Genomic DNA, 13799 nt, shown 5'->3' on the forward strand with positions numbered 1-13799 from the left:
ACTCAATTAGTAAGTGAATGTCAAATCAGAAGTAATTTCAGTGTCTCTCGTCCCCAGGAGAGATGCCATTTCCCACTATCCAGGATATTTTCACGTGACTGCCCTGTAAATCTTGCAGGTATAAGACTAACTTTCATTATTTTGCACTCACAAAACAGTTTGCTCTAGGTTTCTGCTGATGGCCCTACCATTCAGCCAAATGTAGTAAAGAGTGTGGCCTTTGGAGCAAAATTACATGGATCTAGCTTCACCTAGTTACTTACTAGCTAGGTGACTGGGAACAAGTGAGTTATCTCCAAGGCTCTACTTCCTCTGTGAAATGGAGTTACAGAGAGCATCTATGTCATGGGTTATTGTAAAGATTAAATGAGTCACTAGAAATAAAGAGTAGAACCTGGCCCACAGTTAGTGATTTCCAAATGTTAGCTGTGTTCTCCTCATCCAGGCACCCAAACTCAAAGCCTCATTCATCACATGGTCAGCCACACACGTGAGCTCTGCCAATTCTTGAAGATTCTACATCTAGTATATCTACAGAAATCATTTCTCATTTTCACGATGCTGGTGTAGACTTTACCACTCCTAGTGTAAGGTATTAACCTACTAATTAACCACTGTCATCCTAACTCTGTCCACCTACCCACCCTCCCTTCCAAGCCATTCTATATAAAATGCAACATTAACCTTATTAAAGTTTTGATCAACTTATCCTTGGCTCTAAATCCTGTGATGGTTCCCTATGTTCTTTCGAAACAAAAATTTTTACATATGCACTTAAAGAAATTCTCAACCTTTATGTCAAATCTTAGCTCCACTAACTAAACTGCACATATCTTTCAATCAAGTCTTTCTATCATCTATATCCTAATAATGCCAGAAACTACCCTGACATTGTTCTCTCTACACAGCTTGCCCTCTCCATGCAGTCATACTCACCTGCTGAAAGCCTGGCTTCTTCTAGAAAACCAGCTCAGAAAACCCTCCATGACAACTCTCTTTAGTTACTCAACTGAATGTGATCCGCTCTTCTTTAATCATCCAAAGGCCTCTGCTCTCCTTTCTCCTTCTATGGAAGTCTTTCTAGTGCTATAGCTGCCTGTATATCTGGCTTATCACACAGACATGATTTTACATATCTTGAGAACTAGAATCCTGATTTACTTATATCCATACCCTGTTTATACGGTCTTTTATGGTTCCTGGAACAAATTAGTTGATATATTATTTAATGGACAAAAAAAAAAAAAAATCAGAGACCAGTATATCAGGGAATGATTCTATAAAGTTATATTTTACTTTGGATTTCTACTTCTTTTAAGTCTGACTCCAGGCTAGTTTGGTCTAGTGCATTTTGGTTCTTTGAAAATAAATCCTGAACCAGATAAGTATTAGTGTATGTAAATTTAGACACAGTCAGATATATGTTCAAATGCACCAAACAAAAGAGTTGTTGAGATTTTATAAACTATACTAAATATAATCAGTCTCTAGGCCTATGAAAGGACTTTGCATATAGCAGTAAGATACTAAGAAAAAAAATAAAAGTGGAATGTAGAATGATTTTCTACACTTCCTTTTAATACCTGCTTTTCATTCCCACCTTATAATAATTTATGCAAATGAAAATAAATTTAAATATTTTAAAATAGAGTTTGTGTGCCAAATACTTCATTTGCTGAGTAGCTGTTAGCATCAACTTTATGTGATCACCAAAACACATTAGGAATCTTTTTGGAGTCAGCTAAATTCCTTTATATATTAAATCTATATTTACCTTGTGAAGTTCATTTCAATACATTATATACCTTGCAAAGATCGTGTCAGTACATTATACTATTTAAATACTCAATTTCACTTTTCTAGTTTAGTGATTCCTTCGTCACCTTGACATTCAAAGTGAAATAGATACCTGACTGATTCTTTGTTGGAGCTTCAGAAATGTATTCAAACCATCATATTACCTTTTCCCCCTATCATAATGTTTAAAGAAAATGTTAGGGTTTCTCTTTCTTGGCTACCACTGTGAGGCAATTGTAACTAATGAAAGTCCAGAAATGATAGTTTTTCCTGTTTCGCAAGAGTATATGCTCACAGCCTGGGAAAGGGACCTGTACTTGCCAATACACTCCACTGCTGTGTCATCCCACGGAGAAACCTGATTGTAGGGAAATCAATTTAAAACTGCAAGCAAGATACGATTATTTAGCTACAAGGACATTCAATGCGGCAATATTTATAACAGCAAAAATAGGAAGTAACTTCAATGTCCAACAACAAGAAATCAATAACCCCCTTTTCTAGTACGACATACAATGAAATACTATGAAGCCAATAAATGTGATATAGCAGAATATACACTACTGTGAAAATGTTTACAATTTGTTATAAAGTGAAACTGAAGGCTACTTAATAAGAAACACACAAATCTATGTCTGCATGTGTATAACTGTGTGCGTGAGTGTGTATGTGTGTGATTGGGAAGGAACGCATTCAAGTGTTGAGTGGTCATTTTCTTCTTTTTCGCTTACTTACATTTTCTAAAATGTCTAAAATAAACATATATCTTTTAGTGGGGCAGAAAATGCCAAGAAATTTGACATCCTTTTCTCTTTTGTAGACTTTGCCCAATTTCTTTCCCCATTTCACCCCCAGCCTCGCCCTAGATGCCACCTCCTTTCCTGAAATCCACAGGGACTGAGCAGAAACATGATCATTTTCATCGTGACCACTCATCCTTCCAATTCGTATATGAATGAGATATGCAGCCTGAAAGAGCATAAAGAACCTAAGATAGGCTTATACTTTTAAGATGCAGTAGGATGAAAGTGAATTATTCCCATCCATTAAATAGAGTTGGAATGATTCACAGCCAATTTTATTTTTATAATTGTAATGAAACAGCTGGGATTAGAGTCTATTCGTGGACTCATAAGAAATTTGCACCCCACCTACTAAAATTAGTTTCTGCATCCAAAATTCTGATTTGAACATCTGACTGTGAACAAAATAGGCATCATCGCTCCATGCCAAGAGGCTGAGGAAATGGGCTTTAAGCATGTCATATGCTCACCAGCGTTATTTTACTCCTCACTGTGCACACTTCCCTTTGCTATCATTCATAAGTAGCCCCTGAATAGCACAAATCTTTGAAACAAAGTTATTCTCAAAGAAGGAACTTTCTCGTATAAGCTCAAAGAGTATAATTGTTGACAATTCAGACTGTATTGTGGCAGTTGTTTAAAGTTTATGTATTCTCAGCAATGAGAGTGGACTTGCGTATCAAATATGTGATATCTCTTTGGATACCAGCACCACTAGGTCTAAAATATAAGATTTTTGTTTCCAACTTGCCTAAGGTATGAATTCAGAGACCTAAATGTGTGAGGTTTTACAGAAAGCTGACTTGGTCTTAGGGTTTACAATTTCAAAGAGATGTGAGCACCTGTACACTTCTCTCTAGAATTTTCCAAAGAAGGAAACAGTGTCTAAGGATGGAGTGACTCACCCAACGTCACATGGGTAGTTAGTCACAAAATGAGTCTAGAACACAAAGACTCCTTTCCTCCAATCCAGTACCCCTTTTCCACTACACCACAAGGGAAGAGTAAAAGAAAACATGAAATATATTTTTACCGGAAAATAAAACCTAGTCAAGCCTGAACCAGAGAGAGTATATTAAAGGTGGAACACACCCACCTCCCAACCCCACAGAAACCTCACAGGGCTGGGCATGCTACTCAAGAATAATTAGAATAGCCCTGGCCAGTTTGGCTCAGCGGTTAGCACGTTGGTCTGTGGACCAGAGAGTCCCAGGTTCAGTTCCCGCTAAGGGCACGTACCTTGGTTGCAGTTTGTCCCTGGCCCTGGTTGGGGTCGTGTGGGTGGCAGCCACTCGATGTGTCTCTTTCACATCGATGTTTCTCTCTCTCTCCCTTCCTCTCTCCTTCCAGCTCTATCTGAAGATAAATGCAAAAATGTCCTTGGGTGAGGATAAAAAAAAAAAAAAAAACTTGAGGAAAAAAGTATAATTAGAATATATTTGGACTCTTCAGAAATTTTTAAATCATATTATGAATTCAAAGCAAGCTCTCAATTTCTATTTTAAAAACCATCCTATGTTTTACATACTTATATGTAAAAATAGCATAACGTTTTGAGAGGCATTTTACTGGCTAATTTGTAGAATGCTCATCTAGACAATCCATATTTTAAAAATCTCCCACTTTCTTTGAAGTAGTTATTTAATGCAGGCAACTTAGATGGATTTTCCTGAATTATCAAGAAAATCTTAGGTTGTAAATTCCTGACATTACGAAGAATGAGACAGACCAAACGTTTCTATCTCCTAAAACACGGCCAGCTTCGCCCTACTTGCACCAAGCTTTGCAAAGCGTATGTGCTTCTAGAACATCATTAAGTAAATGAAAGCATTTTCAATGTTTAATGTATGTACTAGGAAAGAAATTTAAAAGTTCTATACTGAGATCTTTTTTTTCTTTTAAAGCAAATAATTATTTTTGAGTAAAATGAATAGCTCTATCAAATGTAATATTTGGAAATGTCTAGATTCCCATATATAGAAGCCTGACTTAAAACTTGCATATATAATTGACATCATAAGAGGTTTTCATAAATGTGATTAATTGGTTAAGAATGGCCTGAGACTGTATTTCTCTATCTTGAAACGAGCACACATTCCATGTTAACTGAAAAAGTATTCTTTCTTGGTCCTTTTAATACTTGAATGGTTAAGAATATTCTGACATTCTGAAAATCCTTTGGAAGAAAAATACTTTTCTTTTTTCTTTTTTTTTTTTATCCTCACCCGAGGATATTTTTCCATTTATTGTACAGATAGAGTGGGAGGGAGAGAGAGGAAGGGAGAGAGAGAGAGAAACATCGACGCGAAGGGACACATCGAGTGGCTGCCACCCGCACGACCAACCAGGGCCGGGGACAAACTGCAACTGAGGTACATGCCCTTAGTGGGAACCGAACCCAGGTCTCTCAGGACCGCAGGCCGACGCTCTAACCGCTGAGCCAAACCGGCCAGGGTGAAAAATACTTTTCAATGGAATCAAAATACATATCTCAGCAACAAATAAAAATAAAGATCCTTCAATTTAAAATTTCAAAAAAAAGTTATTTCCTCTTGTACTCCCACAAAGTCCACACCGTTTTCCACCAGATCCAGCACACATCCAAGGGAGGTAAGTAAACATTTTCAAACTAGTTTGAGAATTTGTGAAGGTTAGCAAGAACACTGTCTATGATGGAGGCAAAATAAACACAAGAAAAAAGAGAAATAGGTCCCCTAAAAAAGGGCAAGAATAGCTGAGCTGATTGCTTTCACTTAGGACACATGACTCAACTCTGCTTAGGGAAATGGGTCCGGCTGGGAAATAAATGTCTCTACAAAATGAACTATGCTGCACATGACAATATAAAGTAAGCATCTCATACCATAATCCATATACATGATAAAAAATAGCTCTTACAAATTATTATTTGCTTTTTCTTTCACTATCTGCATTCATCATTAAATACGGCCATTTATAGTTTAACAGTTAAGCCTTAATTAAATATTCTAGGATCTAATTCTTTCAGCATTATTTATGAGCCAATTTATTAATATCTTAAAATGACCCTTTTAGATGACAGCGGCTTGGACACTGAACACCACTTGTTATCAGTCATGAATTTCCTCATTTAAATAACTGAAATTATTCTAAGGAAATGATAAAAAATTAAAATAATACAATGAGATTCATCCAAGTTTTCTTTATAACTAGAAATGGGAAGATGTTTAAGTGTTCATCAAAAGTGGATTTGTTGACCATATTATGCTACAGATATTTCGTGGTATAATGTGGAGCCACTAAAACATACGGGCAAATACATCCACAGTACACTGTAAATGAGAAAAGATTAAAAAGAGTGAGTCACATGATCCTATACCTAAATAAAATAATATTTGCATACGTATATAGGATAAATTAGACAACAGCACAGCGGTTAGAGCATTGAGGACCAGAGAGTCCCAGGTTCGGTTCCCGCTAAGAACATGTACCTCGGTTGCGATTGTCTCTGACCTGGTTGGGGTCGTATGAGTGGCAGCCAATCGATGTGTCTCCCTCACATCGATGTTTCTCTCTCTCTCTCTCTTTTCCTCCTTCTTTCCCTCCTGCTCTATCTGAAGATAAATGCAAAAATGTCCTCGAGTGAGGATTAAAAAAAAAAACAACTAAAAAAAATATGTCTATTTGTATCTAAATTCTCATAAAAGTTTGACTCATAATCACTAGTTATCTTTTTTAATTTTAGTAAAATTATAAGTGTATTTTGCCTTTTAAAAATGTATCTATATATCCTTAGCTTTTTTCTAGTTAATGATGATGCTGCAGATAGGCAAATTTCCAAGGTATGAAATGATTCATCCTTTCCATAATTATGTGCCCAAATTAACTCTCCTCAGTTGAGAAACCATCTTTTCTAAGAGGCAAGTTAACAAGTAAAATTATGTGTGAGAGCTACCTGATCAATCTGACATGAGTAATGATATCAAATACTCAATTCATCACATAACAAACGTCCTGTACTTCAAAACCAAAAGATTCCTTTCCCTTACCCTTTATCACGAACAACAACAAAAAACTATGCCAAAATATAAAGTATTGTGGATATTTTTCAAAATAAAGTCATATTCCAGGTTCTATTTTATTTATAAATTATAGCTAATTGTAAACACGTATAAAATGAGAATGTTGCTTTGTCGAAAGGAAGCAAGTTCCTGAAACTTCACTGAATCTCTTTTAAAAAAAATGTGTTTATTTATTTTTTAAGTAATTGATTTTTGTTACAGTTGTGTCTCTTTCCCCCCCAGACACCCTCCCCCCAATCTCCCCCTTCACTGAAACTTTTTACATCTCCTTAAACTAATAACCCAACTAGATTCAGCAGTATCCTGCTTGACAAGCTTCGTTGAGCTAACTGTTAGACCATTCTCGTCATCGATGCCCTTTCTGTAATTACTTAATGAAAGTTCTCTAACAGAGTCAAAGGGGAGGGAGAATAAAAGAATATGACAATGGAAACAGTATTTCCTTTTTTGGTGGGTGCAAATAAAAAAAAATATCAAATTCCAAGACAAAAAAATTTCCTGGCATTTTAGGGGATCAACAGTTCTGTTAAATCCATTCATCACACTGGCCTTTGCCAGAAAATACTAGATTTGCATCAAGGCTGTGTAGCTCATGGCTGACACACTGCTGAATCAGTCTGCATCTGTGCTTCTGAAACGTGCACCACCTTCTATATAACTCTTTACTTCCAACGTTTAAGAATGCTCAACAATGGGTTCCTTTTGGGGCCCCGGTATTATCTCCTGACTCATGCAGTCTGTGAAAAAAGGAAGTCAAGCAAAGATAGTTATACAGGAAATAATTAACAGATACTGTGCTGAAGGATCCCATTTCACAGAGACTACAAATGTCCAGCCCAGTTCACGCCAAGATACGTTTACTTCCCTTGCCTTGGAGGCTGGGCCTGCAGAACCATGACGGACCTCACGGAAAAGGTTACAAAAAGGGAGGGGGATTCTTTAAAAAAAATACTTGAGCCGATGGAGCTTACTTACAAGAAATTAGAATGATAGGAAATCCTGTTGGCCAAACCAATAAAAGCAAACACAGATGTGTCAAATTAGTTTTAGTTGTGATCTGTCGAAAGTGGTATACCAATATAAAAAATAAATAACCAATTAAAAAAAAAAACAAGCTACCTAGATTTTAGTTAGTAAAAACCATTTCAAGGATCATGTTCATTATTACATATAACTAATTCAATGGATGGATTGCATTTTTAAAGTAAATCTATAATATATTTGCAATTCCATTGTACCCTTTTCCAATAGGTGACAACAGAAACGCGTTTATACAGGGCAGAAGCACAGAGGTACAAGGATTATTAAACTCTGGAGAGAGTGAATGGTGTTTAACATTTTACTTTTGGGCAAATCAAATGTCAATGGCTACCTAAAGAGAAACTTCACCAACATGGCCTAAAAACTACTGTTTCATAAGCAATGGACAGAAAGATGTATACTCCCCATTTCTCCTGGTACAGGATGTTCTCTTTTGTATACTTATGTAAGAAATTCAAATAGTGTTAGGAAACCAGTTATGTACGTAAACGTGAGAATAAGTCAGTAACACTTATATGATAACTGGAAGGCTGCGTTCATTTCCATTAAACATGAAGCCAAACAATAAATATCAGACTTTTCACTTGAGACCATCTTTAGTTAAAAAAAGTCCCTGCGATCTCCTGTCAGCGGTTGTAAAAGCATTCAATGCTGTCGCTTGTTTGAACGTCTGTGTGGCTGCCAATGGACTGTCCCCAAAAGAACATTTTTGCATCTCAATGGACTGTCCGGTATCAACAATCTTTAAACTATAAATTTAACGCCGGTGAAGAAAAGGGGAAATAACATCTGCTTTGTACTGTCCTGGTATCACATTTACAAAATGAACAAATAATCATACTACTTTGCACTTATCTGGAACCCTGCATCTGACGATCTCAAATGGCCTGACAAACATTAATTAGCCAAGCTGCACAGCAGTGCTGTGAGCGCCGCAGGCACACGATCCTCTGGGGCGGTGAGCGGAGATTCCTGGACGCCCTTCCTTTGACAGCCGGTGGCTCAACTTGGAACTCATCTCCCAGAACTGGGAACTCAATGCCCACAGCCCATGGCTGGGCATCTCTGCCAAAACCAAGTAGTGAAAAACGTGCATCCTAAACCGGACACACTTCCCTAAATAAATGTGCACTGGAAACTAAAATCAGTTCAAAGAGATTTATCTTCCCCCCTAGATGCATGAAAGAAGTGCGCTGGTAAGTATGGTGCTTGAACCTGTGGAAGAATCGGGGCCTATGGATTAGCTGTAACATTCGGTTCTGACAAATGACATGAAGTTTAGCTGAATGTTGATTTGCCGTTAACCACATAAACTATGTATTTACCATCTAGTCTTAATAATATTTTTTGTTTCATTAACAAATAAAAAATGCGTTTGATACTAACAAAATATTTGTGAAATATGACAGATATTAATCCTATTAATGTGGTGATCAGTTAAAAGACAACATTTGCTATGTTATAAAATCCAATCTAAAAAGTCAGTTCCAAGAATGAAGCCTAGAATTTCTTATCCAGGAAATAATAAGATAACTACAGTTGTATCTGAATAAGAGTCAATCCACTAAGTAAATAAATAAATACCTTTGTGTAAATATACACGATAGAAGAAACTGGTCAGAAAAGGACACAGAACTGTATTGAGCTCTGAGTATACTGCAATGTTTAGCTTAAAATGAGAAAGAAGCGTCTAATTGAACACATAAAGCCAATTAACTTTTGCTTTTAGCACAGGCAATATTAAATATGTGAACCTCTTCACAGAGACAAATTATAAGTTTAAGTGAAAACACTGCATTTTCAAAAAATTTCCAGGGGCTTTCATGTTTTATATGCTCTATTCTTGAGGTTTTAAGAGTAGCAATTAAAAGTTTCATTTAAACATAGGCTCTTTATAGCTAAACGTCCATGGGCTTTAATATTTCTTTCTATTCACACACATACACAAAGACGCCAATGATTTTGTAGAGCTGTTGTGTAACTGATACACAAGAAACCCTAATTTTCATAGAGCAATTCACAAGATACAGCTTAGGTTAAGGTGTCCCTGCCACACAAAGTACAATAACCAACACAGCTCACATACTCAGTTTTAAAATTGTTTATGATAAGATCAAGTCCATACTACTTACAAAGAGAAAACATATACATTCATTCACTGAAAATACGCATCAATGAACCGCTATTGAACACAAAACTAAAAGCCAAACACTGCCATGTACAAAAAGAAAAGAAATTAAAAAACTGAGAATATTTTGAAACTTGAGCTCTTGTATGTGATTCTTATATTTCCTTCCTCACTTTGAGTGCAGCAAAATTTCATCACTAAAACCAGTTAAAAATATGTATCAGAGGGACCAGTATTCTGAACACAACAGAATCATATCATGTGCTTTGTGGCATGACACTAACTCATTCGGCCTACTCTTCAAAAATGGCTCAAATATTTACCACTGTTGAAATATTTTACATTCATATTTGCTGCTAGGTCAACTTCCCATATTCTTGATATCACTCTGTAAAAATGATAGTCAAGTTTTTACTTTGAGTAACAGAACTTGTATGTACAAATGTATTTACAAATATATTTGTTCTAATGCTATGCTGTATGCCCTATTTAGATTTTAAAAATCACTTTTGAAACCTATTTTCCATTTGTTCAATTGCTAATTATTTCTAAATGGCATACGAACAGCAAGGTAATTTCAAGTTCCAGGCTACCATTTAAACTCAAATATGAATATTACATTCTAGGGTCTATATTTACACAGACCACTGTATTTTCATTGAAAATGTGAAAATTAGTTCTGCATGTTGCAACTGTGTATTTATAAATTTTCACAGGACACCCTCACTACTCACTAGACTTCTACAATTACAAAATCGAAGTCCATCATTTTTGCATTTGGTAAATATGAGGCTGATATTCTGCTGGGTTTTCCCCATCTGATGGCAGAGGAACGGACTGAGAAGCACGTATTTGATATGACAACTTACTTAGCGATACCAATTTGTACCACCAGAGGAAAATTCTTGTCAAATTCACAATCAGAATGAGTGCTACTTTTTCATTCTCTTAGGTGTCATAAAGAGTGTATCGGCTAAGATATGTGTACATGAAAAATTGTCATTTAGTTAATACACTAAATATTTAACAACAAATTAAATTACACGTCCTATTCTAATATCCAGTAAAACTGGTGATTTCCAAAGGCAGTACTCAAAGACAAAGGAAATGCAAACTTTAAAAATTCAAATTTTACTAAAATCACACACCAAAAAAGATCCAATACTGTTTAAAATGTGTATGTATCATATGTATTTTTAATTGCATCAGCTCTCATACGGTAGCAGAGGACAGCCTGTCGGGATCACACGTCCTATGATCAGGAATTTGATTACTCACTGTAGAACACGTTAAGTCTCTCGGTGAAGACTTCCTACTCAGCAGCTAACGTGGAGGAACTGAAAAAAACAGTTGAAATGATGCAACACCAGCTTGAAGTCAGGGAATTAAGGAAGTGGAGGAATTGAGAAAAACAATTTTTTAGAAAAGGATCATCGTCTTCAGCTTGCTCAAAGAAGTCAACTACCATGCTCAGGTTTTAGACTTCAGTGCGCAATACACGATTCCTCATCACAAATTCTTGCTGTGCACCAATGGGGGCAGAAAAGGGACTATTCCAGAAACAGTCTACAACAGGCAAACAATTTGGTGGCCAATGAAGCTGTCACAGATGAAAATAATTTTAAGAGGACAAAACAAGGATGGGGAGCCCTGGTGATGGAGATTTAAGGCCCATTTACACCACACTCTCAAGATGCAGTATGAAATTTAAAAACCTGAGACACGTCATTCCTGCCTTAAAACCAGAAACCAAAAGAGCCACTTGAGACCAGAAGAGTCCTGACACGCTAGAAAATAACCAGCATTTACAATGACAAAAATGCAGCTCCCTGTATATTTATCTAAAAGAAGCTCCCTGAACTGAACACCCTCTTGAAGGGCACAGGAACTATTTTTCTTCTTTCCAAAGTGCCTTATAACATACTGGCTTTTTCCCTGTAGGATTCTTTGTTTCTCGGTGTATGAGGGCATCACTTCTCTGCAGTCTTAGCTCCAGGGCAGGACTGCAGACAGGAAAGGTAACAGCTTTTATAATTAACTGTGCACCTCGAAGGGCTGTTTCCCAGCTTCGCTGGAGAATACCTGAGCAGCACAGACAGGCTTCAGAGAAGCCGCAGGAAATGAGAGCACAGCAGCCAGGCAGGCATGGGAAAGAGCCATTTTTCTCCCCAGAATACATCCAGAGAGAACTCTGTTCTCTAACTCGCCGCTCAAAGCACCAGGTGGCTGAACTCTATTTCCTAACCGCTCTCTGGTTATGGTTAGTGGTTTCTGATCCTACCTTACTTAGATGCACGAAGCTTCGAAATCATCCAGACTCAAAACTTTCTCCGAGTCAGGGTGACATGTTGAAGTGGTGATGCCTCAGGCAAAAAGCAGGCCTGGCTTATTGGGAGCCCATGGATTTTCAAAACCTAAAATACTTTCTGACAAGTGCGGAGCCTACATGAAGAGGACGATCGGAGATCTCATGCAGAGGTTCTGTGTTGTTTCCCACATGGAACTCCGTCTTTCTCCCCCAAAAGCCCCATGATGTGAAGTGCAAGGTTCACTTCTTGAATGTTTCCACGCCATCCACACTTACAGCTATCTCATTTTCCCCTTTTCTTGGCAACTAAACAACAAGCATTGTCACTTGTAGATGATTAGACTGGGAGTTTGAAAAAACACCCCATTTCCCTAGGAACATCTCCCCGAGGGCTTTGCACTCTTAGTGATTTAAGTCTCCGCTAAGTTTTCTATTCACCATACACTGTGTCATACCACCTTAGAAGGTAAGTCATTTGGTTATTTTAATTCCCAGATGTGTATCCTTCTGGGATTGTGAACCCCCCTTCTCCCAACGCCGCCTGGCTGTTTCGCATAACCCCCAGGAATGACTAACCGACATTCATCTGAGCTCGGAGCAGTGACAGACCAGTGACTGCCCACCACCGGCCCAGGTCCGCGGGCAGGACAGCACTCCCGTGAGCTACTCTCTGCCACTCCGCCCCGTCCGTGTAAATCCCCGACTGGCACGGATCGTTCCCCTCGGAGAGTCATGGTCATCAATCTAGAGGATGTGCGTTCCCCCGTTTCCCCTTCAAGATATAGGAATCATGTAAAAATTAAACCTTCCTACCCGTAACAGGGACTGGGATTCATCCTTGGACTTGCTCTCCGCGGACGCGGGATACTGCGGGGCGATGGCCCCCGACTTCTCTCCGCCGGCCGGCACCCCCTGCAGGAACGCCTTGGTCTCCACCGCCAGGCCGTACATGGGGCGCGCCAGGTGGGCAGCTTCCACATTGGGGCTGTCCCGCAGCGTCTTCGCCTGCTCCTGGGCGCCGGGCACGGGCGCCAGGAGCCCCAGGCTGGCCTGGGTGAAGGACGGACTGCCCCGGAGGACGTCCGCCCCTCTCCAGGGCAGGCCGCGAAGGTCGTCACTCGGACTCTCCGTCCAGGCTTTCTCTTTCAGCCCCTCCTTCTCCTCCAGCTTCTCCCGCTTCACCGCGCCCTCGGGCACCGGCTCTCCCAGCTTAGAGTCCGGACTGAGCAGACTGTAGACCTTGAGGTCAATTTTGGGCTCCTCCTTGATGGCGGACACGGCCTGCCCGTCCTCCTCGCCGTTGGCGGGGCTGCTGTCCTGCTCCTGGCAGTGGACGGTGTTGAAGTGTTCCAGTAGTGACTGCGTCTCGGGCGCCGTGAAGCTGCACTGGCGGCACTTGTAGCAGCTGTGCGCTCTCCTGGGGAAGGAGAAAACAGTCATGGGATGGACATTCTCAAGGCCTCGGCCACACCACTCTGCACACGAGTCCTCGCTCACGGAGGTGACAGGGAGAACACACGGCGACACTCTGCACATCCAGGCACTGGGAGGTGACTAACTGGCATTTTCAGTGCTATCTAAAGGATGGGACAGTCCCACTTGTCATATTAGCAGTAACAGGTATACACGCACACTGATGTGCACACACTCCAGTCAGTTCT

At 39.1% G+C, this 13799-nt stretch overlaps 1 protein-coding gene across 4 annotated transcripts in view; it reads right to left on the reverse strand.

The window, feature by feature from the left end:
• The window catches only part of TRPS1 (transcriptional repressor GATA binding 1), a 242311-nt gene that overhangs the window by 155736 nt on the left and 72776 nt on the right, over positions 1–13799 (reverse strand). For all 4 annotated transcript variants that reach the window (XM_036263882.1, XM_036263880.1, XM_036263881.1 and 1 more), the window contains one exon: positions 12952–13555. In XM_036263882.1, the coding sequence (XP_036119775.1) occupies positions 12952–13555 (604 nt within the window). The remainder of the gene's footprint in view (positions 1–12951; positions 13556–13799) is intronic.

The sequence above is a fragment of the Molossus molossus genome, unplaced genomic scaffold, assembly GCF_014108415.1.
Source record: "Molossus molossus isolate mMolMol1 unplaced genomic scaffold, mMolMol1.p scaffold_m16_p_16, whole genome shotgun sequence".
NCBI lineage: Eukaryota > Metazoa > Chordata > Mammalia > Chiroptera > Molossidae > Molossus > Molossus molossus.